This window comes from Rhinopithecus roxellana, chromosome 8 (assembly GCF_007565055.1).
Source record: "Rhinopithecus roxellana isolate Shanxi Qingling chromosome 8, ASM756505v1, whole genome shotgun sequence".
In the NCBI taxonomy this organism is placed as follows: Eukaryota; Metazoa; Chordata; class Mammalia; order Primates; family Cercopithecidae; genus Rhinopithecus; species Rhinopithecus roxellana.
The window spans coordinates 47,777,763-47,805,467 of record NC_044556.1 but is presented as its reverse complement, the minus strand read 5'-3'; the positions used below and the strand labels follow the sequence as shown (position 1 = coordinate 47,805,467).

Here is a 27,705-nt window from a genome sequence, read left to right as displayed (position 1 = left end):
ATTCTCTTGAATGAAGCTCACCTGGTATGGTAAGTTGTCCTCATTTTAAAACATTCAGAGTTTATCCTGCAATGCTTTCACATGTGACAGTTTTTCTGTTCTTTCTAAGCATGTAATGGAAGTCAAGGAATTCTACATCCTCACGATCTATTAATATTTCTTACCTTCCCACAGCAGTGAAATTCCTGTTCTAGTCTTCTGAAACAGAGATAGCTAATAAAGAAAACTCATTTCTCCTTTAACCTTTTCCACGAATTTCAGACCATTCTGGTTTTATTCTTTTTTACACAAATTTTACTCCTTATAGGTGTTCAATAAATAAAATATAAACACTACTTTAAAAAATAATTTATTAATTTGATCTCTTCATTTAAAGATAATATCCAATGCCTCCAAGTTCCCACCCAAGAATTCTGTTGGACAGGGCTGGAAAAGTTCTGGAGAACATTCTTCTAGACCCTCTAGGCATCATGTCACAGGATGTCCTCACCATAGCTGGAAGAGTGACTCTGAGTATATGAACCAGGGGCTACAGTGGACTGTGCAGTACCTAGGGAGGGAGAGACAGGACTGCAATGAAGTCTGGAAGGATTAGGGAATTCACTGATTGTACCAAACAAAAACTTATATTTCTTCTCTCCTATTCCATACCCAGGTGAAAGTGGGAAAGACAGGAAGAGAGACACCAAGCTGCTTTCTAGCTGACAGCTAGTGACTCTCTGATTATCTGCAAAGATTGGGAAAGGAATTTAAACATGACATGTAGATTTTCCAGAACTATTTACTCCTGGAGCCAGGAGTCTGTGAACATGTAGGTGGGATCTTGTAAGAAGCAGCCTTATCTAGATTGGGAATAAGCTATGATAGTTTTAGGCTGTGTGGATCTGGTCAATTTTTGTGCTGCCTACTTATCTTTGCTTCTACAACTGGGCATTGCTGCAGAAAAGAATAAATATGGAAATGACTTCATCTTTGATTTTTTTCCTTCTGGAAGCCTGAAAACTCCAGTTTGCTTCCCTGAGCCCTTTTTCTGTTGCAGAACTACAGTGTGGACTACAGGTCCTACCCATGGAAGATGGAGGTAGATACTTCACAGGGAATAAAAACAGCCCAGACAAGTCACATCTTTAGGTAACTGATACTTTCAAAGATGTACTTTCCTGCACCCATTAAAATTTTAGTCTCAGCCAATCAGAAAACCTGGTGTCTTCATGCAATGGGATAACAGTGCAATATGGCTCAGGCTCAGTGCAATATGGCTTTTGCTGGGCACACCACAGTAGGCTACACACTCTCACATGCAAGGGCTTCAGGTATGGACCAGGGTCTTTCCCCCTAATTGGCTTTGGTTATGATGTTGTAGGTCATCATTCTTCTGGCCTTAATATGAGAGAAGAAGATGTGTGGAATAATTGGTCTCCAAGTGAGAGCATCCAGGCTGAAGAGTGTGGGAATAAGGGTCGTTAGCACAAGAGAAGAGGCAGGTGATATCCAAGGCATGTAGTAATGGCATGAAGGTAGAATGTTGCTCTCATTCTGCTGAAGTGGGCACCATGGAAACCTTGGTGCTACCAGTCGCCAGTTGAGCCACAAGCCCAAGAACAGCACCAGGCAGTATAAGGACATATAAGAATGACATCACTTCAGATAGTCCTGAGAATAAGACCTAGCCCTGTTTGGGGCAAACCACTCGCTGGGAGGAATAGTACCCTTCCTGCTTCCCTATCTGGGCTGATTGTAAGGAACAAGTGAAATCATGCACGCCAATGTGCTTTACACCTGTAAAACTCTGCCCCAAGAAGCTATATGCCCTTTTGAGACTCCCTAGATGTGGACAGAAACATAAAATTTCTGCCTTTCTACCTTTTCCTTGGTCACCATTGCTGAGCACATGCTCCAGCCTCTCCCTCAGGCGGTCATTGAGGCTGACGGACTCCTCCAGGCGCTGGCGCAGTTTCTGGATCTCAGCAAGATTCTTTTCCAGCAGGTCGGCCACTACTGCAAACCACCAAGACATAGGAGAGGTAGGATGTGGGGAAGCCTGATCATCCCTGGGCAGCTGTGGGGCCTGCCTGGCATCGGTCTGCAAGATCCCTACCTATCTCTATCCTTCCGTCAGCGTCTTCCTCTCTCCTTGGCATTCAGGAAGCACCAGGCAACTTTAGTTAAATCTCCTGGGCTTTCAATCACAAGGTGGCCCCTGTGAGGAAACACCACAGGCCTCATCCCAGACAGAGACCACCACGTACATCTAAGGGAGATGGACACGGGGTGAGAAACTACTAAAGGCCTCTAGGCAGAACTGGCCTAGTAATGGGAAAGGCTGTCTACCTCCTGGACATGGATAACAATCCAGAGAATCTCCCTCTCCATCTCATCCCTCTCCCCCATCATGATCCCAACTTAACAGCCTTTGAGATTCACTCACTCACAGAGAGAAAGACCAAGGTAAGTGCATATGAAATTAAACCAGGCTGTGAATAATGAGTAATAGTGAATGTTCTCCTTTAACCAGTTTTGGCAAAAAGGAACATGAAAGAGCCTGGGGAGGTGTCAGGATCTGAAGGGGGAAGAGGAGAGAAGGGAACAATCTCCAAGGAAGGAAAAAGATGCACAGAGGGAGGAGGCTGAGAATAGGCTTCACCCACTGGGAGATTTTGCGTAGGGTCAGGTTTTTCTCTGAGAATTTAAAATGTCTTATTGTTATATTACCCGGGACACAGAAATGGAGCTACTTCAAGCCATTCCTCTAAATAGCTGCACTCCTAGCTGCTGGGTGCCAGGATGCTTGGCTCCAAATCCAAAAGCAATGTTTATGGGGGCAGGATTGGCTCGTGGTTGTATGCATGGTGTGTGTGAAAGAGTGGAAAGAGTGTGTAGGGGTGGGTGACTCTAGAAATAGTTTTCCATCCTACAGTAGCTCTTGACCTAAGGAAGGCCTTCCCCATGGAATCTGAGCTTAGCATTCCAGGGCAGTCTTAATCCAGGCTTAAGAAGGTTGTAATACAGAGAGAAGCCAGCATTTCAATGTGAGGTAACTTATCCTCCTTGTAGAGCACCTCAGAACGTCCCTGACTTCTCCTACTCTCCTGCCCAAAGTGAGTTCCTAGGTCGGATGACTAGGAGAAGGCACTTACAAAGAACCAGCACTGAGCTGGTTCTCACTGTCTGGCTTATCCACATATTGTCCCATCATTTTTTATGAGCCAAGTTCTAACAGAGGAATCAAAAAAATCCTCTGGCCAGGAAAGAAATGTCATTCCTATCAATAGGCTTGATTTCACCAAGTGCACGTTTGTGTTTTACCAGAGGTTTCGGAGTTGGGCTGGTACAAACAGGAGAAGGAGGCTAGGTCTCCAGATGCATTCATTTTTTGAGGCCTCATCTCTTCCCATGGGCCACTGCTACCGTGTTCTAGTGTCCTGCTCAGCTGGCCAGTGCCGCTCGAAGGATGGAAGGGCTGAGCAGACCTGGCTCCTTGGTTGCTGGGCAAAGCAGCTGAATCAGCAGAAGTGGCAGTGCTGGCATCTGTCCAGAAAGGAATGTGAGTGAGAAACCAACAGGGAAGTCATAAATGAGTGTTTTAAAGGTAATTATAGTGAGTTGAATAGCGTCCTCCAAAAATTCATTCAGTGAATGAATTCATTCAGTTCACTTGGAACTTCAAAATGTGATCTTATTTGTAAATGGGGTTTTTGCAGATGTCATAAGCTAAGATGAGATGATACTGAATTGGGGGTATGTCTTAAATCCCACATGACTGATGTCCTTATGAGAGGAGAGGAGACACAGAGATAAAGAGACACATAGAGAAGAAGACCAGGTAACAACAGAGGCAGAGATTGGGGTGATGTGTCTATAAGCCAGGGGAACACCCCCAGAAACCACCAGAAGCTAGGAAGAGGCAAGGAAGGATCCTTCCCTGGAGCCTTCAGAGGGAGCATGACCCTGCTGACTTCCTGATTTCAGATGTTTTTACCTCCAGAACTGTGAAAGAATACATTTCTGTTTTAAGATACCCAGTTTGTGTTTCTTTGTGTTGGAAGCCCTCAGAAACTAATAAAGCAATCCATGGAATGAAGGCTAAGGCAGATGTCATCAGATTGATTTTCCAAGGACTCCCCATTTCACTCTAAAGTCACTGGTATTTCTCAGCCTATGACATAAGCAGTAGTGGTTAGATGTGATATCTGAGCATCACAATGCACACACAGGAAAAATGTAGGGCCCCTCTCCTAGCTCCCTTTATGATTCCCAATGCTGGAATGATCCTGGGGAGGACTTCAGAAATGTTTCTTCTAATAGCAGGACTCACACCCAGTTCTAGGAGTTCAGACAGTGAAGGATGAAGCATTTTGTTGGTCTGTAAACAGGTGACTATTTATTCAACATTCTATGCCCTTGCCAGAAACACACCAGCTACTCCTTCCTGGGATTGTTTTACATTGAGGCTATTGGAGGAGAAGGGGAAAACGGCGTCCACTTCTGGACAATGTGCAGAGAACCTAGACAGTGTTGCTTCCACTCCTGGTGGTTCTCGTTCTGGCCTCGGCTGACTCTGGACCTGCAGTGAAGCTGAGCGGGTGTCTGTCTAAGGCACGTGGTGATTTGGATTCTACCTAGAATGGCTTTTGACACTGCAAAAATAATTCTTATGTAGAGCTCACATTGTCTGGCTCCTATCCAAAGAACAGCTAGTGTTCTGTTGCATAGGGGATTGTAGAATCAGAAAACACATGGCATCTTACAGCTCAATGATGCCATGACAACATGGCCAGATCCTCTGGGCCCTTCATTACTGTCTCCCTTTGAGAGAAAAAACCCAGCTGGGGTGGCAGGGCCATAATTCAGAGAAAAGTTTGAGTCTTTCCCCTTTCAAGGATTATTATCAAGGGCTAAAGAATAGACAAGTGTCTCCTCTGAGCAGGTGAGAGTGAGGTTTCTGTTTGCCCTCAAAACATCATGTTCTTTTAGGAACTGTATATTTAAATCAGTATCCAGTAGGTCTCTCCTTCTCCAGTTGATAAAATATCAGATACTAATTAGAATCACTGTGAAATAAAGAGTAAGGACAACTATGTTAAGTCTTTAATACAATGCCTGACTTAAAGTAGGAACTCAATCAAAATGTGATTCCCATCCCCTTTCAAACCTCCTTTATCTCAGAAAATCAGTTTACTCTCAACCATGGCCATAGGAAGTTCTAAGTTTTATCAGTAACAGTGATCAGTGTTTTAACATTCCCTGGCCATACCACACGGGGAACATGCCCTACACTGCAGATGGAAAGCAACAGAGACTAGACTTTTGTGAGGGAAATTTAGCCTCACAGTGTGGTTGTCATGTCAGTGCACCACAGGTTGACTGTTCTAGAAATTCTGGTTCAAAAAGCAAAGAGGAAGTGGTGATAAACAATTGCCCCTCTGAAAGAAAAGTGACTTCCAATGGGAAAGAGAAGGGCTTCAATCTCCCTCAGGGAAGATATTTGCAGCAAAAAGTAAGGCTAGTGCTCTCCAGATGCATCACTCCAGAGGCCACACCTCACTCCAGGTGGTGGCAGGGACTGCAGGTGAGGGAAACGTGGGCTTGCCCTTCTGCCATCTCTCGGGGCAGTACTGAGGTTGAAACAAGTGCCTCTGGGCAACTGAATCAAGGATGCACGTAAAGGTCCCATTGGCCCCTTGGAATAGGTGATGTACACATCGGGGGGGCTCATCTATTTACAAATTCTTAGATAGAAGTGTACTATGTATAAAGTCTTGTCCCATCTTCAGAGGCCAGAACTCTGTGCTGGGTGCACATAGCAGAAAAAGTGAAATGAGAAAAATACTGGCTCCAGAAGCCTAGCAAAAGAGGTGCTGAGGAGTGAGCACCCTCTGCATGCAGCCCTTGACTTCTCAGGCTGCAGAGTGAAATACTCAGAACCTGAGCTTCGAGTCAGGTAGACTCAAAGTGTATGTTACCCCAAGCTGCTTTGTCTTCAGTAAGTTCCTTAACTTTGCTGAGTCTCGGTGTCCTCCACTATAAAAGCAGAACACCACTACCTACTTGAGGGGATCACTGTGTCAGTTAAATGAGGCAATATATGTATAGTGGTCAATATTGTGAGCATAATAGGTGCTCAATCAATGAGAAGTTCCTGTCTTTCTTTGGCTGCTATAATCTTAGAGGAAATATTTTGCTGCTTTGCTCCTCATTGTGAAATGAGAAACGGGAATAGTACCAGATCAAAACCCATTACAGCCTGGGCATGGTGGCTCATGCCTGTAAGCCCAGCACTTTGGGAGCCTGAGGCAGTTGGATCACCTGAGGTCAGGAGTTCGAGACCAGCCTGGCCAACATGGTCAAACCCCGTCTCTACTAAAAATATAAAAATTAACTGGGTGTGGTATCAAGCACCTGTAATCCCAGCTACTTGGAAGGCTGAGGCCGGAGAACCAGTTGAACGCAGGAGGCAGAGGTTGCAGTGAGCTGAGATCGCGCCACTGCACTCTAGCCTGGGTGACAACAGCAAAACTCTGTCTCAAAAACAACAACAACAACAAAAACCATTATGGCTCATTCATTACCTAAAATAGCCACTTTAGAAAAAACATCAGCTACAGCCAGGGACTAAAAATAATTTCCTGGTATTGTCCACATTAGGATTTGATTCATACTGGCCTAAAACTTCAAACACTTTTCTCAGGAGAAAAATTAAAGGGAAAACTGAGCAGGAGAAAAAAACTTAATCTCCTCTTCCCATCTCTACCAAGGCTACCCCAAGGACCCTTTCAGGGAAATTCTCAGGAGGGACATGCTAGGCTGGTTGATGATATACTCAGCCTGAACCTCGCAGCATGTCCCCATTTACTGATGGTTTAGAGGGTGTTATAGCAAACTTATTAGGATGATGGATGGGGTCTGTAAATTCACAAATGATAAGGGTGATTTTAGTGGTAAACAAAAAAATAGGAACTGTGACTGTTTACCCCAAGGATTCCAGGATCAGGTGCACAATGTTAGCAACACTCATGTCGCTAGTTTGAAAGATGACATAATTGTGTGCAGTGAAGAGGAACTATTTGCCCCCTTTCTCCCCTTCCCAACTCATGCCCCCCAAGTCCAACACCATGTATGTGCCAGAGAGGATCTAGTGACTGATGACTTGTGAGACCGGGAATGGAGAAAAGCTATCTGAAACCCTTGGGGCTTATGCTCAGCACTGAGTCCCAGAGCTATGTCCGACTAGGTACATCATGGTGGATCTACAGGGCCCGGCTGCAAAGATGCCACCTCTTGGCCTAGATAATGTGTGAGCACCGAAAAACTGGAGCCATGTGGGTACTCACTGACTACAGTCACTGAAGGACGCACTTCCTGCTTGTCAAGCTGTGGAGACGTGCTGCTCAGGGAGTGATGTGGGGCAGACCGGGTGTGGTTGTTGCACCAGATCTGTGGCTGAGTCTGGGACCGGGCATCCTGCTTGGTCTCTAGGACTTCTGTCAGTTTACTCATATTATGCATCTTCCTCAAGATACTAGTGGGGTAAGAAGGAAGAAAAAATAAAGGCCACCTAATGTCACAGCTGTACTAATCTGGAGGCTCACAGGAGAAGTAAAGGGGAGGTCAAAAGGATCATTCCTGCAGAGAAGCCAAACAAATCTCTGTTTAGTGATAGAGTATGGAGGGAAGGCAGGGGGCAGGGAGAGCAGCAGCTGTCCAGTGCATTGGCTACAAACATCCTGAGGAAAAGAGAAGCCTTAACGGGCCCTTTAAATAACACTCATGCTTCCTTCACAAGACACCCAGAGACCCATAAGAGTTCAACTCCAGGTATGGGCATGGTGGTGCATGCCTGTAATCCCAGCAATCTGGGAGGCCAAGGCAGGAGAATTGCTTGAGCCCAGGAATTCAAGACCAAATTGAGAAACATAGTAGAGACCCTCTCTCTACAAAAAAATAAAAATAAAAAATGAACTGGGTGTAGTGGTGTGCACCTGTAGTCCCAGCTACTCAGGAGGCTGAGGAGGATCACTTGAGCCCAGGAGGTCAAGGATGCAGTGAGCAGTGACTGTGCCACTGCATTCCAGCCTGAGCAACAGAGCAAGACCTCATCTCAAAAATAAAGTTTAAAAATGTAAAAAGAAAAAAAAGTTCAATTCACTCTGTGAACACAATTTTTTAAATAGTATTTGCCGTAGGCTGTTTAAAACAGATTCCCCGGGCAATGTAGCCTCACTGGTGTCTTGCAGTTTCTAGATCTCCTTCCTAAGTATAGAGACACAGTATAAACTTTTGTTTGCAAGGAAAATTTGTAGCTGCTTAACATCTTCCAGCACTCCTTGGGTCACCCTTGAAGAAATCAGATAGGCCTGGCGCGGTGGCTCAAGCCTGTAATCCCAGCACTTTGGGAGGCCGAGACAGGCGGATCACGAGGTCAGGAGATCGAGACCATCCTGGCTAACACGGTGAAACCCCGTCTCTGCTAAAAAATACAAAAAACTAGCTGGGCGAGGTGGCGGGCGCCTGTAGTCCCAGCTACTCGGGAGGCTGAGGCAGGAGAATGGCGTGAACCCGGGAGGCGGAGCTTGCAGTGAGCTGAGATCCGGCCACTGCACTCCAGCCCGGGCGACAGAGCGAGACTCCACCTCAAAAAAAAAAAAAAAAAAAGAAATCAGATATAATCTTACTCTGGTCTTTAAATAAGGGAAACCAGAGGTGATCCCTGGAGGTTCAGAAGACTCCTAAGACCCAGATAGGTTAGAGCAGCTCTGTATTACTAAACTGGTGAATTAATTGGTGAAAATAAAAGAATAATACATTTTTTAAAAAAATTTAAAAATGAGACTGCCTTATCACTAAGGATACATAATGGTTTAATGAATAAATAAGCTATTTGTTTTTTACGGGCCATGTATGCTACTATTTCTTTGAACTTCTGGCTCTTGCTTCTAGATCTTTCACCAGACTACATCTTCGATAGCCCCTGAAAATTTGGAGTTACCTGAGGGTCGAAGGCACCTGTCCTACTTGATTCTTCTTACTTGTACAGTCATCTGAGAACAAAATTCAAAAGGACCAGTCATGCTTTAAGCGGGTCTCATTTCCCAGACTGCAAACAAACATGGAGTTCTATCTGGGACCAGAGACCTAACTACCTGATGCTTGCCTTGATTCCAGGATACTCTGAATTTTCCCAGATCTTGGGGTGAGTCTTTAGAGAGCTTGCCTGGCAGGCTTTCCTGACCCCACCATGAAGGTCATCATCTCCACTTGCTTTGCCCTGAGTCACAGCAAAAAGCTAAAAATGTCTTTATTCCCACAGATCATGGGACACGTATCTAGCTGCCCTCTGGACCACTCCTGTCAAAGCCTCCAAGTTCTGGCACAAGGCCAGCACCCAAATGCCTGGCTGTGTGTTCCACCATAGATTTCATGCAGAACCTTCTCCCTTCTCCAAGATGATAGACATCCCTGTCCCACATGCCATGAGGAGACAGCACAGTGAACTCGCCTTCTGCTACTATGTGCCTTTGGGTCCTCAGGGAGAAATTTCATGTAAAAGGCTCCTGAAACAGCTAATTATCTCAACACCTTGTACTAGTACACACAGCGCCTAAACCATGCCAAAGTCAACGTGATTCTTTATCTTTTTTTGAAGTGCACTGATTAATTTACTTATTTAATCCCTAGAACAATCATGCAACATTCAAGGACTGGTATTATTTGACTTAATTTTTTTAGGTAGAGAAACAGAAATCAAAATAAATATTAACCTGTCCAGAGCTAGTAAGGAACACATATAAGCTAGAGGTAGGGTCTTTGGATTCCCAGTTCAGGGCCCTTCCCAGTTCAGCTGCCCTTGTTCCTTCTGTCTTTCTGCCAATTAGTTTCAGATAAATACCATCATCCCCAGGGATGCCTCCCGCCCTCACAGTCATATTCCATGAGGGATGGAGGTGCTGGTGGTCATCATGGCATCCTCGACCCTTCTTCTTGGAGCTCCTCACCAGCCAGTCCTGACTCTGTCATGGTCTTAAGGTGGTAATTACAAAGCAGGACACCAGTTGAAAAGTGACTTGTGAATGGGGGTAAGATCCTGTGAGCTTAGGACCTTGGAAAAGACTGAAAATCTTCCTAAGCTCTGCAGCCAACTTACCAGTCCTGAATTTTCTGGCAAGGCTCTCTGCCAGCTGGCTTCCTTTGGCCAGCTGCTCGCGGAAGTGCTGCTCCATATAGTGGTCAATGTTATTGCTGTGGAGTAGCTCCTCAAAGGCCTTTACTGTGTTCTTGACATGCTGGATGAGAAGCGCAGAGGCTACTCTCCCAAGCTTCATCTTCTGCCGTAGATGGGTTAACTCTCGAGCCTGATCCTGAATCAAGGAATGATACTTCCTAAAGTAGAAAAAAAGAAGTAAAGTTGGATAGGAATAACGGATAGGTTATAGCAATTTAGGAGAAGGGACTTGAGAGTATCACCAAAGGAGGCCACACACTGAATTCTAGCATATGTTTAGTGTCCTGAATATTGTAAAAGGAATGAAGAAAATAAAAACAATCTTTATGTGAAAGATCCCTTCTAAGATTGTCATTTTCCCTGCCACTTGCTAAAGAAGAAAAATCACATGATCATATTCATAGATGAAGAAAAAACATTTGACAAAATTCAACACTCATTCATCATAAAAGCTCTCAATAAAGTGGGAATAGAGGAGAACTTCCTCAATTTGATAAAGAACATCTATAGAAACTCTAGACTAATGCCATACTAGAAACTAGAAGCTTTCTCACTAACATCAACAATAAGGCAAGGATTTCCCCTCTTACCACTCCTTTTCAACATCATACTGGAAATCCTAGCTAATGCAGTAAGATAAGCAAAGGAAATAAATGGCATATAGATTAGAAAAGATGAACTAAAACTGTCTTTGTTCACACATGATGCAGTTATCTATATATTATACAAAATCTCCAACATGGTGAAACCCTATCTTTACTAAAAATACAACAATTTCCTGGGGGTGGTGGCATGCGCTTGTAATCCAGCTACTTGGGAGGGTGAGGCAGGAGAAGTGCTTGAACCCAGGAAGCAGAGGTTGCAGTGAGCTGATATCATGCCACTCTGCACTCCACCCTGAGTGACAAAGTGAGACACTGATTCAAAAAAAAAAAAAAAGAAAGAAAAGAAAGAAAATATGAAAGAATTGTCAACAAAAATCTCCTGAAACTAGTAAGTGATTATGTCAAGGTAAAATCTAACAAAACACGTACAAGATCTGTATGAGGGAAACTACAAAACTCTATTAAGATCAAAGAAGCACCAAATACATAGAGAGATATTCCGTGTTCATGAACAAGAAGACTAAATATTATCAAGACGTCAGTTCTTCCCAACTTGATCTAAAGATTCAATGCAATACCAATCAAAATCTCAGCAAATAAATTTTGTAAATATCAACTAATAGATGCGAAGGTTTACATAGAGAGGCAAAAGACCCAGAATGGCCAACACAATATTGAAAAGGAACAGAGGGCTGATTTGACCTGGCTTCAAGACTTACTGTAAAGCTACAGTAATCAGGACAGTATGAGATTTGTGAAAGAATAGACAAATAAGTCAGTGGAACAGAACAGAGATTCCAGAAGACTCCAAAATATAGCAGATTGATCTTTGACAAAGGGACAAGGGCAATACAGTGGACAAAAGATGGTATTTTCAACAAATGGTGCTGGAACAACTGGACATCCACATGCAAAAAAAGTGAATCTAGACACAGACTTCACATTCTTCATGAAAACTTACTCAAAATGGATCATAGGCTTAAATGTAAAACACAAAATGATTAAAAACCCCTAAAAGATAACAACAGCAGAAAATCTAGATGACCTTGTGTTTGGTAATGACTTTTTATTTATTTTATTTATTGATCTAAAGATTCAATGCAATACCAATTTTAATTTAGAGACAGTCTCTAAATAAATACATTATTTATTTGTTGGAAGGCATGATCATGGCTCACTGCAGCATAATCACACCATGGTGTGATCATGGTGTGATTATGGTTCACTGCAGCCAAACTCTTGGGCTCAAGTGATCCTCTTGCCTCAGCCTTCCAAAGCCTGTGATTATAGGTGTGAGCCACTGAGCCGAGTTATGTGATTACTTTTCAGATATAACACAAAAGGCATGATCCATAAAAGAAATAATTGATAATCTGGACTTCATTAAGATTAAAAACTTCTGCTCTGCAAAAGACACATCAAGAGAATGAGAAGACAACACACTGGGAGAAAATATTTGCAAAAGACATACCTGGTAAAGGACTGTTATCCCAAATACACAAAGAACTCTTAAACTCAACAATAAGAAAATGAACAACACCATTAAAAATGAGCAAAAAACCCTGAACAGACACCTCACCAAAGATGACGATAAATAAGAATATGAAAGGATGCTCAACATCATATGTCATTAGGGAAATGCAAATTAAAATAACGAGATACCACTCTACACCTATTAGAATGGCAAAATCCAGAACACTGATAACACCAAATGCTGGTAAGGATGTGGAACAACAGGTATTTTCATTCATTGCTGGTGGGAATGCAAAATAGTACAGCCACTTTGGAAGACAGTTTGGCATTTTCTTGTGAAACTAAACATACTCTTACCAAATGACCTAGCAATCTGCTCCTTAGTATTTACCCAAATGAGGTGAAAACTTAACTTCACACAAAAACCTGCACATGATGTTTATAGCAGCTTTATTCATAACTGCAAAAACTTGGAAGCAACCAAGATGTCCTTCAGTAAGTGAATGGATTCATTTTGGTACATGCAGTCAATGGAATATTATTTGGTACTAAAAAGAAATGAGTTATGAAGCCATGAAAAGACATGAAAGAACCTTAAGTGTGTATTACTAAGTGAAAGAAGCCAATCTAAAAAAGCTACATACTGTATGACTCTGACTATATGACACTATGGAATAGGTAAAACAGTGGAGACAGTAAAAAGATCAGTGGTTGCCAAGTGTTAGGGCGAAAAGGAGAACGAATAAGCAGAGCACAGAGGATTTGTAGGGTAGAGAATAGTCATTCATTATGATAGTGGATACGTGCCATTATACATTTATACTTGTGTCAAAACCTATAGAATATACACCACCAAGAATGAACCCCACTGTAAACTGTGGACTTTGGGTGATGATGAGTTAACGTAGGTTCGTCAATTGTAACAAATGTTGTCACTCGGGGACAAGATATTGAGAGTGAGGGAGGCTGTGTCTGTGCATGGGTAGGGGGCATATGGGAACTCTCTGTTACTTTCCACTCAATTTTGCTGTGAACTTAAAACTGTTCTTAAAAAGTCTATTAAAAAAAAGAATGATCACAGAAGTATAATTTTTAAAAATATGTTTGATAAAGTAGGTGTAGTGTAGGCTTTGCGAGAGCACAGGATTCTAATGTTATCTCTGCCAGAGGCTATTATGCAACTTTGATCAAATGACTATCTCTTAGGGCCTAAGTGTTCTCGTTCTAAAATGATGAAATGAGACTAACTGACTCTAGAGTTTTTTGGGTGTTTTGTTTTGTTTTGTTTGAGATGGAATCTCGCTCTGTCATCCAGGCTGGAGTGCAGTGGTGCCATCTTGGCTCACTGCAATCTCCACCTCCCGGGTTCAAGCAATTCTTCTGCCTCAGCCTTCTGAGTAGCTGGGATTACAGGAGCCCACCACCATGCCCAGCTAATTTTTGTATTTTTAGTAGAGACGGGATTTCACCATATTGGCCAGGCTGTCTCCAACTCCTGACCTCAAGTGATCCACCCACCTCAGCCTCCCAAAGCACTGAGATTACAGGCGTGAGCCACTGCACCTGGCCTAGAGTTATTTTACCTCTAACTAACATTATTCTCTGGGTCAGTGAAATTTAAGTGGAATATATTGGGCAGTGACCTAATGGAGCATGAAGCAGGATTTGAATCACTTCCAAAGATGTGCACCAACCACTTAGGCAAATTAGTGATTTCAGTAACTTAGTATTTCAGTAACTGGTGCTCACAGGTAAAGGCATAATGGATTAACCCCATATTATTTAAATGCTTCCAAAAAGCTATAGGAAAATGGCCATTAAAAACTAACTGACAAATCTAGCCAATGGGCCTCTATTTGACAATTCTGCAAGCTTATTTTTAAAATTGAGCTTATCAAAATTGCCATTCCAGAAGCCAGGACCTGAGTTTCCATAGAGGATGGAGTAGAATGGAGGGGCCTCTGTATAAATCTACCTCCTCAGGAACTGGGATTGTTCAGCATTCACCAGAGTAACATATGAAGAAATAGGAGATTCCTGCATGCTCCTGGGGATCCAGAAGAGAGACCACTCATGTGACTGGAAGATTTCCAGCTCAGGTAGCCATGAAGACCATATATTTGTTGAATACATGCAATGTTAGTTAGAATAAAACCAAATTTCTCTGAATAATATAAAGTCATTACTAATAAAACTTTAATAGATTTTTCTCTAAAGAAATTTCCAGGAAGGAGTTAAGAGAAAGTCCTACAATTAAGGTACGGAGGCTGGCTGCAGGCCCTGAAAGCTACTCTGACGATCTATGACTTAATGCTGATAGTGGGAAGTCTCTTACCCACTGCAGGATACAGAGGAGAATTCTGCTTCCTCAGGCTGAGGCTTCTGCTCATTCACTTCCTTCTCAGCAGGTCCCTTCTTCTCCGAGGGCTGATGTACCCCAGCCTTCAGCTGGGACATTTTCTCATGAAGAGTTCTCCTACAGCTGTCTTTGAAAGGAAGGACAGAGAAGAAAGATGTCTATGTCTCCACAATGGCCAGGCTTTTCTCCAAAGCTACCTAAAGAATTGAAACAAAATTATGGCTTACAGAGGTTGGATTATTAGTGAAGATCCTGTAGGAGGATAGAATCTCAAAAGCAGAGCCTACCAGGAAGTAAAGACTGAAGCCTACAACTTTCTCAGCCATGAGGACCCAACAATCCACTGGGTAAAGGAAAGATGCAGCAAGTGCGGGGAGTGAGGGGGGGGGTGCTGTTATGAGGAGGATGTGGAGGTCCCACAAGTATTTAGAAAAAACAGGCAAATGATGAAATAAATGAATGATAACAATGGGGTTTAAACTGAGCTAAGGGATAAGTATTTTTGTTTCTTATAGTTGAGATAAGGTTCTTATAAAGTTCCCAGGGAATATCCCTTCAGAGGTCAGGAAGCATTTTTGCTTCCACAAGTTTTGAGAGTCATGAAGGCAGGAACACATTTTGAGATGCCAGAGCTCAAATCCCATGTCACTGGGACATCAACAATAGTGCTATGGAGAAGACTCAGGTTGCCAGCTCTTGAGTAACAATCACAGAATTAGAATGTGGAAGTAGCTACAGAACCCAAGGAAGCCCTGCCTTCTGATAGCCACACTCAATGCAAGGCTGCCTGTTTCACCCTGGAGGTCTCTATATCAGTGGAGGCCACCCCTCAACAGCCGGCTCTAATGTTTGTGTACCCTTTTGCTTATATTGTCAACCAATTTCTAACCACAGCAAAATAACCTAAGTATACCTCTCCTTGAAAACATCAAAACATTTTCTCAGCAGACAATTTCAATAAAAACAATTCTTGTGGCTTTTCCTTAATTTTTTTTTAACTTCTACTGATTCTTACTGTTCCTTTTTAGGAACTCTCCAGGTTTTCACTTCCTACATTCTTTCAACAGTATAGTGACTACAACTGGAGAATGATCATCTAAGTATGACTAATAAATTTAGCATCATGTTGTATTACCTTTTAATACATAATAAATAATATATCTCAATGAGATACTTGCTTCCTTTCCCTTGCAGTAGCAATGTGTAGGGGTTTCATTTAATATGAGGTCAATTTTTACCTTCCAGACTCCCATCCCACCCACCTTTGCTTGCACTCATGGGAAGGCTTGGTCTATATCTGGTTTGCCCACATTCCTAGGCTATAGAATTCTAGGGCTTCCAATCTGAGAGGCACCATTTTTTTGGAAGGTACTGAATTTTAATTTCTGTCTCCTTTGCATCCTTACCAATGAAAACTGCTTTCAGCCACTCTCTGCTAGCCTCTCACCAGCACAGAGCTGAATTCACAAATGCCTTGAGGGGAAAACCTTTACCAAATGTTCAGTTCACATCTCAATTCACTCTAGAATCTTGGCTTTTCAAGTCAGAATACCAGGACAGCTCCACATGTCTACCCATTCCCCACCCCCATGAGGTTACTTAAAGTGCTGCTGTTTTCTCTAATTCTTAACCACTGCCCTCTCCCCAGCTTCTCAACCTCTTGTCCCTTGCCAAGAACTAGCAAATGGCCTGAGGGGAAAAAATTGTTTAATTCCAGTGATCTTCTCTCTCTCTCTCTCTCTCTCTCTCTCTTTCTCTCTCTCTCTCCACCCCCTTTCTGTAGCTGGCCCTGTGGGTCCCAGCTTTTCAAAGACTTCAAACAATATTCCTTTAAACAAGATTTTATCTACTTTTCAAAGGGAGTGCTGGTTTGCTACAAAACTCTATCGTAACTGAAAGAGGAAATCTTCTACAAATTCCAGGTAAATCAAATTTTCCTACCTTGATTTCTGAAGAAAACAAAAAAAAAAAAAAAAAAAAAAAAGAGAGAGAGAGAGAGAAGAGGCCACTGGTAGGTACATACTTGCATTTTTCTTGTAATACTTAGGTAAGTCTGAATGGGTATTAAAGGCTCTTGCTAGAATCAAGTGCAAAAGATTGTCTACCATGAACCAAACAATCATGCCTGCCCAAGGTCCAAGAATTTGATAAGGTTGAATCCAGTCCCCTGGTGCACTAACAGAGATCCTGTAGGGGATAGAATCCTCCTATAGAATTCTATGTCTGCACTTTGAGTAGATCCTTCAAGTAACCAGTTTTTCAGACACACCTGGCCATTAATGTGGGGAGAAGAGGTCAACTAAACCATTGAATATTTCTAATTTATTTTAGGGAATGTTGAAAGTTCTCACTGGTACAGTTAGAAATGAAAACAAAGACATAATAATAATAACTGTTTCAAGAGCATTATCATATGACTGGCATGGTTCCTAAGTGCTTTACTGTATAGTAACTTATTGGGGCTAGGGAGGGAAGAATGGGAAATTAATGGGTATAGGGTTTAGGAACTTTAGTCTAAGAAAGTAGAATATTGGATGCCAGAAATTCAGTTTTCTTTCTGTTCCAAGATCCCCTTTAGCTAGAGCAATATATTGAAGTCAGAGTTCCTAAGGGAAAATTATTGTATATGGAGATCATCCTGTGGATCAAATGTGACTCAATAGTAGATCAAAAGATGTTCCACTTTTGCAGATATTGACACCTGTTGGACCCACAGGATTTTATCTAGTATTAGATAGATAAGATGTGAACCACTTCCCAACACTGCAGACTCAAATACTAGGAAATACTAAGAACCTCAAGACAAACAAATAGCTAATCCAAAAAGACTCACAGACTAGATAAGCTGTCAGCTACCACCTAACAGAAAATGTATTCCTGTTAACCACTATCCCCAGATGTTCATTTCATAAAATCAAAAACAGAATTCCATATTGATCACTGATGGGAAAAAATAGTTGACAATGTACAAATGGGAGAGAGAAAAAATACTTGTCTAAGAATTACATTTAGTGTCTAAAAGTCAAATAGCTCAATTTCTGCTCATAAGATTCAACAGATGAACTGAGGGAACATATGCCAATAACTCTGAGATTACAGGTCTGCATGGAATGCTCGTAAGGTGCAGGATTCTATTAGCTGTGATGATATGTCTCACATGGGCAAATCTTTGTGGAAATAGCAGGAAAAAAGAAAAACTGTCAAGGAATAATATAGAGACAGTGTGATGGTTAATTTTATGTGTTAACTTGACTAGACCACAGTGCCCAGGTATGTGGTCAAATATGATTTCAGAGGTTTCTGAGAAAGGGTCTTTTGAATGAGAGTAACATTTACATTAGTAGACTTTGAGTAGAGCAGGTTGCCCTATGTCATGTGGGTGGACCTAAGAACATTCAAGATATTTTGTATAGCTATAATTTGTTTCTGTGGTGACCGGTCTGGAGAAGACCAGGTGAAGGCCTGAATGGAATGAGATTGACCTTCCTGGAAGAAGAGGAAATTCTACCAACAGAATATCTTAGGACTCACATAACAACTCTTCCCTGGGTCTCTAGCCTGCCTGCCTTGAACTTTCACAATCATGTGACCGAATTCCTTAAAATAAATCAACAAAAATAGATAATAGATGATTCTGTTTCTCTGGAGAACCTTGACTAATATAGATAGCATACTAATTCACCCTTGCCATTTCCAGAGGAAAAGAGTGGAGTAATAAATATCAGAAACCAATAACGTTTTTCTTCCCTTGTGAAAGCTGCTTGGCACAAAGCTATTACGGCCGCGGTGGTTCAAGCCTGTAATCCCAGCACTTTGGGAGGCCGAGACGGGCGAATCACGAGGTCAGGAGATCGAGACCATCCTGGCTAACCCGGTGAAACCCTGTCTCTATTTAAAAATACAAAAAATTAGCAGGGCGAAGTGGAGGGCGCCTGTAGTCCCAGCTTCTCAAGAGGCTGAGGCGGGAGAATGGCGTAAACCCGGGAGGCGGAGCTTGCAGTGAGCTGAGATCCGGCCACTGCACTCCAGCCTGGGAGACAGAAGGAGACTCCGTCTCAAAAAAAAAAAAAAAAAAAAAAAAAAAAAGCCTCTAGCCTGGTCTTCTCCACACCGGTCACCACAGAAACAAATTATAGCTATACAAAATATCTTGAATGTTTAGCTGAAGAGATGGGGAGATACCCTACTGCTCAATATCCGTCATGTCACCTCTTGTACCTCCCCATAGTTAAGTCAGGAGGGTAACACTCCTTTTATTTTTTATTTTATTTTGTATGTATGTGCGTATGAGATGGAGTCTCGCTCTGTGGCCCAGGCTGGAGTACAGTGGTGTGATCTTGGCTCACTGCAACCCTGCTTCCCAGGTTCAAGTGATTCTTGTGCCTCAGCCTCCTGAGTAGATAAGATTACAGGCACAGGCCACCACACCCGGCTACTTTTTGTGTTTTTAGTAGAGATGGGGCTTCGCTATGTTGGCCAGGCTGGTCTGGAACTCCTGACCTCAGGTGATCTGCCCACCTTGGCCTCCCAAAGTGCTGGGATTACAGGTGTGAGCCACAGCGCCGGGCCCCTTTATTTATCAGACAGATGTATAGAAAAGTTTATTGTGCTACCAAGAGTTTGAAGAAAAGGATTCTCTGAGTTGAAAAAATAAATTGGAATATAAATTGGTACCACTTCTACAGAAGGCAAATTTACAGGGCTTATTAATTAAAATAAAAAATGTGTGCTATAACCACTATGATACAGCAATTGCGCTTTTAGGACTCTACCCTATAGAAATCTGTGTGCAAATAACAATAGATTTTACGCACATGTATGTATGTGCGTGTTAGATGGAGTCTCGCTCTGTGGCCCAGGCTGGAGTACAGTGGTGTGATCTTGGCTCACCGCAACCCTGCTTCCCAGGTTCAAGTGATTCTTGTGTCTCAGCCTCCTGAGTAGATAAGATTACAGGAAAATCATGGAACCAACTTATTTTCAAAAACAACATGTAAAGGATTAGATGATGGAATAAACAAAAGAAGAAATGCCTTCATCAAAAATAATGCACACGGCAATAATAATCTTGGTTCTACTGATAACATTATTGATCGAGCAATTATTAAATCTAGGCACATCCTGCAAATGAGGTATTATTACCATCCTCATATTACAGTTGAAAAAATATTGAGGTACAAATAGCTTATCAACAGCCCAAGGGCACAGACAAAGAGAAACAAGATTTCACCCAGAACCCCTGAACAGATCACACACAGTTTCTCTTGTTCCCTGGTCCAAGGAACTTCTGTACCCTCCAATTACATTTCTTCCCAGGCAGAGACCTTCTTGGAGGATGAGAAGCAGCCACTAGATGACAGGAGGGGAAATGAGGTATGCAGTCTTCAAGGGAGCAGACCACCTTGGGAGTTATAAAAGGTTACAGACGCCTCTGGGTGGGGTCGAACCACCAACCTTTTGGTTAACAGCCAAACGCGCTAACCGATTGCGCCACAGAGACACGAATAAGCTTCTGCTTTCATTCTAAAAGAGGATAAGCTGTCACTAAACGCTAGCTAACACCATGTGCCTTTTGCAAAATGACTGGGTAATCTCCAAAGCCTCAGAAAGCCGGAGCAGTCAGAGCGACGAATCCACTTGTTTGTCAAGTTTGAAACCTGTGCGTTGGGTGATTCCGAAACGCCCCGCGCCCCGCCTTGTCCCCTCACCTAACTCAGAAGCCAGCGCCTCCGGAGACGCCGGGACCGCCACTCCTGTTAGAGCGACTTGGGCCCCAGGGAAGTTGAAATGCCCAGGGTGCTCAATTAGGACTAGTTGAATTAATAATACGTTTGAGAGACTGAATATACAATCCGACAGTGGCCGGACTTTACATAAAAATAGAACTCTGATCCACTACCTGGGGCCACCTGTCCAGGAAATCAACTTCCTTATCTACAAATAAACAACCGGTGAAGCCAGCCTGCTATTTATATAAGTCAGACTCACAGGGAGCCAGGCAGTTATCTGGAGTAACAAACAATAACTTCCATAACAATCGGCTCCAAATGGCCAGAGCTTGGTTAGTAACTGACACTTTCCCTAATTTATCTTCCCACTTGCAACTTAGGACGAACCAGGGAAAGCCAAATATGCACCCCTAACCAAGCACACAGGATGTCCCCCTTCTAGGTAGCCCCCTGGCAGCTTCCCCACACCAACAGCCTCCAATCAGGGCACACCTGAAGCCTTTCCTTTCCTCAGCTATAAAGCTGTCCCACTCCTCTGCCTGCCTTCTAAGCTCTGCCAAAATGCAAGTGCCGTTAACTGATGCCCTAGTGTCAGAATAAATAACCATTGCTTTTTTCATTTGATTGGCCTTCATTTTCACACTTTGTCATCTTTAAGCTTTTAGTCCTTTGAAGAATTCTGAGAGTGGAAAATAAATGAAAGGTTTTTTTCAAAGTGGAGAGTTTTTTTTTTTAAAGGCTTTATTCTGGTCAACAGATTTCCAAGTGTGCAGTGTCCCATGGGGTAGGTCACAAAGGGGCCTAGAGTGCACCATCTGTGCTGCTGCAGCTCCTGGCTCTCAACAGAACTGAGATCTAAGGGGTCTGTGGGTCAGTGGGCAAGATCAGGAAAGGGGCAGGGACCAAAGGAGACATGAAGAGGGAAAGAACAGGGACAATGAGACCTCCCAGGAGACTTGTGCAGAGGTAAAGGCTGGGTCCTGAGAGATGAGAATTGTTTTTGTCATGTATTTGAATGGGAAGAAATAGAAAAAGGACATGAAAGAGAAAAAAAAAAAAACACAAGAACTTGTAGCTATCCAAGAACAAAACAGGAAAATATTGTGGATATGTTTGCATCAAAAATATTAAAAGCAGCACACTGGCAACCCCAGGTTTATGATGCACCATGATGGTATAACAGTTAGCACTCTTCGTTGTGGCCGAAGCAACCTTGGGTGGAACTGGAGCCGCAGTAGCATCTGGCTTCCTTCTTGGCAAGATTTGGTATGTGTTACAGTTTCACTTTTTAAATCCCCTTACCAACTGCACCCAGTAGCTGTGGTCAGAGAGTAGGGTTGTGTCTCCCTGCAATGCAGTCAGGACAAGAGAAGGAAACCCCCACAGTGCACTGACCTAGGGCAGAGTCTTTGGGGAAGGTTAGAAGGGGCCATGTGTCTGAGCATGTGCAGGAACCATCTCAAAAGGTAAAGAGCCCTGACTCTCCAGGAGCCTTGTCTGTAGCTTCAACTGATGTAATGGTGTGGTAATAACCATTTTTCTGGCTGAGATATTTCAAAGGTCAGTAAGGCCTTATTAGATGCAATGACAATGAGCTTTGTATGAGTTCTCATTCAACAGGGTATTTTACAATAAAATCTGATAATGTAAAACCCAATAAATGTAATAGAACCTAAACTGGATGCCATCCTCCACCTCCCCCACCCCATTTTTTGGTGGGGAGAGGGGAGCTAATAGTACATTATTGAAGTATAATTCACATAGAGTAAAATGCATAAATCTTAAGGGCATAGAAATGTAACCATCACCTAGATCAAGTTATAGAAAATTTCCATCAGCCCAGAAAGGTCAATAACCTCCTTTAGATTCCCACCTACCTTCCTTTCACTTAGGCAAACCATTCTGATTTCTATCTTCACAGATGAATGTTGACTGTTTCTGAAATTCACATAAATGAATATACATTTTTGTGTCTGATTTCTAATTTCATGCGGCATAATGTTTTTGATATGCATCCATGTTTTCAGTATGTTATTTTGGTGTTATTAATGACGATTATTTCTGTGTGGTTGACTGGGTTATTTCCTATTCTGGCTCTCAGGAGCAAAGCTGCTATATTCCAGTATGATTCTTTTTGTAGACATGTGCACTCATTTTTCTTGAGTTTCTTTATACTTTGAAGTGGAGTGGCTAGGTCATGGAGTAGGTCTAAATTTAACTCTATTATAAACTGCCAAACAGTTGTCCAAAATGGTTGTGCTATTTTACCTTCTCACCAGCAATGAGAGTATAGTTACGCCACATTCTTGTCAGTACTTCTTGTCTTTCAAGATTCTTCCATTCAAGCTGTTAAAATACCTTAAACTGAGTAGCTTACAAACAACAGAAATTTATTTCTCACAGTTCTGGAGGCTGGGAAGTCCAAGTTCAAGGTGCCAGCAGATTTTGTGTCTGATGAGGGCTCACTCTCTGATTCATAGGCTGTGCCTTCTCCATGTGTCCTCACATGGTGGAAGGGCAAACAAGCTCCCTCCAGCCTCTTTTATAAAGATACTAATCCTATGCATGAAGGCAGAGTCCTCATGATCTGATCAGCTTCCAAGGGCCTAAACCTCCTATTACCACCAACTTGGGGATTAGGAGTTCAACAAATAAATTTGGTGGGGGGATGCAGACACACAAACATTCAGACCATAGCAGTGCATAAAGGTAGCTCATCACTGAAGTTTTAATTTGTGTTTCCCTAATGAGTAATGATTTTGAACATTTTTTCTTATGTCTTTTGGCCATTTAGAAATTTTGTATGTGTGAAGAAAGTCTATTCATGTATTTTGCTCATTTTTAAATAGCTTGGCTTTTATTATTAATGTCTAAAAGTTCTCTCTAAATATTCAATATCTGAGTTATTTTTCAAATAAGCATACTGCAAATATCTTCTCCCAGTCTTAAGAAGGCTTGCCTTCTTTCTTGTGGTAATTTTTTGATGAGTAGGAGTTTCTAATTTTGATGAAATCCAATTTTCTTATTTTTTTGTGACCTCTAAGACACCTTTCCTACCCTACAATTGTGCATATATTTTCCTGCATTTTCTTCCAGAAACGTGTGTTTTTATTTTTATTTTTAAATCTATAATTCTTAATTTCATTTTCTGATCTCAGCACAATGCTTAACCACTATAAAATCCACAACTTGCAGACCAACAGTTCAGTCTCCCAGAAACTTGTATAACCCTTGATGTAACAACATTTACAGTAGTTTCCTGCTGTGCTCTTTGACAGCTATAGATCCTTGTGCTTCCACCCCTCACTCCCTCCCTCTCTTGCCTTCTCCCTTCTTCTCTCTCCTTTTCTCACCCCTACAAGGTGAGAAAACCAGAAAGACCTAAAACTGAGGAGAAGAAAGACCTGGTCTAATCTGTGCTCAAGATATGAGAGCACAAGAAGAAGAAAGACTGGGTCTGATCTGTGCTCAAACCACACCTGTATTCTGGTTTGTAAATCTAGTTCTGCCCCTGTGTGGCCTTGGATAAATAACTTAAACTTTATGTGCCTCCATTCTTTCTTCTGTAAAATGGGGCTAATAAGAGTAGTCTTAGGCCAGGCGTGGTGACTCATGCCTATAATCCCAGCACTTTGGGAGGCCAAGGCAGGCAGATCACTTGAGGTCAGGAGTTCAAGATCAGCCTGGCCAACACGGTGAAACCCCATCTCTACTAAAAATACCAAAATTAGCTGGGCATGGTGGCAGGCACCTGTAATCTCAGCTACTCAGGAAGCTGAGGCAGGAGAATTGCTTGAACCCAGGAGTTGGAGGTTGCAGTGAGGTGAGATTGCACCACTGCACTCCAGCCTGGGCAACAAAGCAAAACTCCATCTCAAAAAAAAAAAAAAAGAAAGAAAAGAAAAAAGTAGTCTACTTCATTTTGCCATTGTTAGCTGTGTCTGGATATGGTTGACAATTAATTAATAATCAAGCAGAATGATCTTCCTCATTGTCATTTTCCTCTGTATTATTTTTGAAAGCCACTGTGCTGATGTTTTGCATCTTAAATTAGTTTCGCTTCTAAGAATTCCTGTAGATGGACTAATGGAGAATGCCCACTGTTATGTCCAGTTTTTCTTTCTTCATAATGTCTCTGAGTTTTATTCACATTGTTGAGTATATCAGATGTTCATTCCTTTTTATTGCTGAGCAGTATTCCATTGAATGAGTATACCACAGTTTATTTACCAGTGTCCTGATAATGGACACTTAGGTTGTTTGTAGTTTTGGGTATTGTGAATAAAGCTGCTGTGAACGTTCCTGTTATAATTTGTGTGTGTGTGTGTGTGTGTGTGTGTGTGTGTGTGTACATATGTTTTAAAGTCTCTTGGAAGAATATCTAGATGAAGAACTGCTAGGAAAAAAAAAAGATGTTTATGTGTAAATTTATAGGAGACTGTCAAACCAAAGTGATTATAACATGTTACATTCCCTCTAAAAATGTATGAGTTCTAGGTTTTCCACATCTTCACCAAGATTTGGTGTTTTCTGACTTTATAATTTTGCCATGCTAAAATGGTGGAGTGGTATCTCAATCTTTAAATAATGGTTGACCCCTTAGCCAAAGATCCTCTGTTGTACCCTCTGGAGAAAATAAATCTCCAGTTACCTTAAGAGCTGATCTAGAGGCGATCTAGAGGTAAAATGTCTGCAACATTCAGCAATGAATTTAGATTTTCCTTGAAAAAAAGTTCATTTTCAAGGTGTTTTGTTTTGTTTTGTTTTTTGCCACAGAATTTTTTTTTTTTTTCCTGTTACTTAGTAGCATGAAGTACAACGTTTGGTTTGCAATTTCTGTTCTGCATAGGAAGAAAAACTTTAGTGGAAACAAATAGTACTTAAAGACCATTTTATGAGGCTGTCATTCACATATTATCTCTTTTGCCGTTTTTGTTAAAATGGTATAAGGTGGGCTTTATATGCTTTCTGTATATTCTTTGGAATGTGTATTTAAATTAAAAACAAAATTGAAATATTCATCCTAGACTCAGGTTAAAGTCCACCAACAATACACTTAAAATAGGATGGGCCCAACCTAAGTGTACAACCTACCTGCTTGAAGTGTGTAGTTGGTGTGTGTGTGAGACATTCTCAACAGTATTTGTGTTCCCTGATGTAGTGATTTTCGTTTTCTTCCCACCCTTGAAAGTCCTCGACTTAAAACCCATCTAGAACATTTCCTTTGCTAAGACTTTAAAGGATTCTTTCTTCAAGTAAGGGCAGTTTTTAAATAGTTATCAGTTGCATTCTTGGAATTCATAGAAGGCTTTGGGAGAAACAATCCAACGGCACAAGTTCAAGTGCCCGACCGGACCGAGAAGGGACTGCATACTCACTGATTGCCAGGCCGAGGTTGTCCGCCTTGCCTGCTTTGGTTGAGACTAGAGACGGAAACTCCATTCAACAGAGACTAGAGGGCTGAAACAGGGCGCAAGAGTGCGGCTGCCCTTCGCCTACCGGTCCCTCTCTGCCTTGGCGCCTTCGGAGTTCGAACTGACCCGGGACGTTGCTGGAGCTGGCAGGAACTGCAAACTCACCACGCGCGTCCCCGCACACCCGCACCTGCGCCTCGAGAACTTCTGGCCAATTGAATACCTGGTCCCCCGCCGAGCTTCGCTCCAGGTTACAGGAAAGAGGTGCAGGGTTGCGGACCTGGCGAGAGAAGCCGAGCGGAGAGGACCGGGTCCTGCCGCTGGTCTCCGAGAAGACAGGCCTAGAGAGGCCGATTCTGACCTGCAGGGCCACAGTCTAACGGCAGCCTAAAACCCTAACGTCTGGTAGCGAGTTGAAGCGATCTCTGTGCCTTGCTTGTTGTTTGCCAAAATTCAGAGACCAAAAAAGAGAATAGTTGTGGGGATCAAAATCTGCAATTAACCTGAAAAGAAACATGATCCTGTGTTAGCTTGTTTAGGAAAAAAGGAAGAAGGAAAGAAAGAAGGAATGGAGGGAGGGAAGAAAGATGAAAAAATCAACCAAAAAAAGAAACATGATTTCCTAACTAATCGGATGTGGGTCCTGAGAGAAAGACCTGCGTCGAGCTTTTGGCCTGAACGTGTGGAGGGTGGAGTCGCCATTAACTAACGTGGGAAAAGGCAGGTGTAGTTGTAGAGAAAATACCCGGAATTCCGTTCAGGGCTCTGGGGTCTTCCTTGAAAGAGTTTTCCATCCAGGCCGTCTCGGTTTCCGCATCCGTCTGAGTCGTTTATGATGTCGGGAATGCAGGAGTCTGAGTCCTTTATGATATTGAGGGTGCCACGGTCTCACCCCGGGCGCCTCCCCGCTGCAGCCTCCTCCCGGGAACCTCGTGCGCTCCGGCCCCGACAACCCGCGACTATCTCTCCACGCGCTGCCGCCTAGCAAAAGTGCATCTCTAGGTCGGTGGTGAGGTGCGGCCGCGGCGCTGCAACTCGCTCCAGGACTTGTAGACCTGGCAGGTCTTCTGAGAGCGCCACTGGCTGGACGGAAAGGAGAGCGCCACTGGCTGGACACGTCGCGTGTGGGCTCGCAACTTGGAGAAAGCAGGGAGAGGACGGCCTTTTGGGACTATTCCTTGGATGGGCAGGTGGCGCCAGGAAGGGTAGATGGAGCTTTCTAGAGGTCAACGTCAGCATAATTTCTACTGGAACAATTGAAGGAGAGAAAAAAAAAAAAACATGTGCGTTGTGGTTTCCTGGTAGTCTACTGGCTAAAGTTTGGCGCTTTCACCGCCGAGACGAGTTGATTCCAGATCAGGGTACGGGGTCTTGGCCTCACTGTGTGGTATTGTTCTTTCCTGTGTTTGCCATCTACCACCGCTGTGGCTCAATTATTCCAAGGCTCCTGGAGAAATGGAGTTAATTTCGATCCTAAAATTTAAGCTATTTATCTAGAATAAACTCCAAATAGTGGAACTGCTAGGTGAAATTGAGTGTGAATTTAAGATTCCGATGTATACAACCCACCAACGTATAAGCACCAATTACATGCCCCAAAGTGTGTGACATTGTATATTTTCCCCAGCATTTAAAACCAACGCTAGAAAGTATCAATCCTTTAGACATAAAGTTAAGCTATATTTATCATCGAAGGATTTCTTCATAGTCAGTTTCCCCTTAGACTATATATCCGCAAGAGATGGCAAAGCTGGAAGAACTTCCCAGAATTTCAGCAAACTTGAATTCAATAGTCTCTCTGTTCTCTCCTGTTTTGGCATCTATCCTTTTCTTCCAGGTAAGATTGGACACAATAGAAAAATAATTTAATAAAATGTAATAAAAATGTAAGCCTTGACTTTTTACT

The 27,705-nt window shown here is 42.5% G+C and overlaps 1 protein-coding gene and 1 non-coding gene across 2 annotated transcripts; both read right to left on the bottom strand.

The window, feature by feature from the left end:
• Positions 1-336: 336 nt before the first annotated feature.
• On the bottom strand, positions 337-26,675 carry LOC104667971 (myomegalin). The gene is made up of 9 exons (XM_010370578.2): positions 26,545-26,675; positions 25,764-26,302; positions 14,633-14,853; positions 10,142-10,377; positions 8,987-9,038; positions 7,332-7,519; positions 3,307-3,528; positions 1,864-1,998; positions 337-550 (listed from the first exon to the last, which is right to left on the bottom strand). Exons 3-9 carry the CDS (start codon positions 14,752-14,754, stop codon positions 474-476), a joined length of 1,032 nt encoding a protein of 343 aa, XP_010368880.2. The 5' UTR covers positions 14,755-14,853; positions 25,764-26,302; positions 26,545-26,675; the 3' UTR covers positions 337-473.
• Positions 20,083-20,156, bottom strand: TRNAN-GUU. Its single transcript has one exon. It is a non-coding gene; the product is annotated as a tRNA-Asn (tRNA).
• Positions 26,676-27,705: the final 1,030 nt, after the last annotated feature.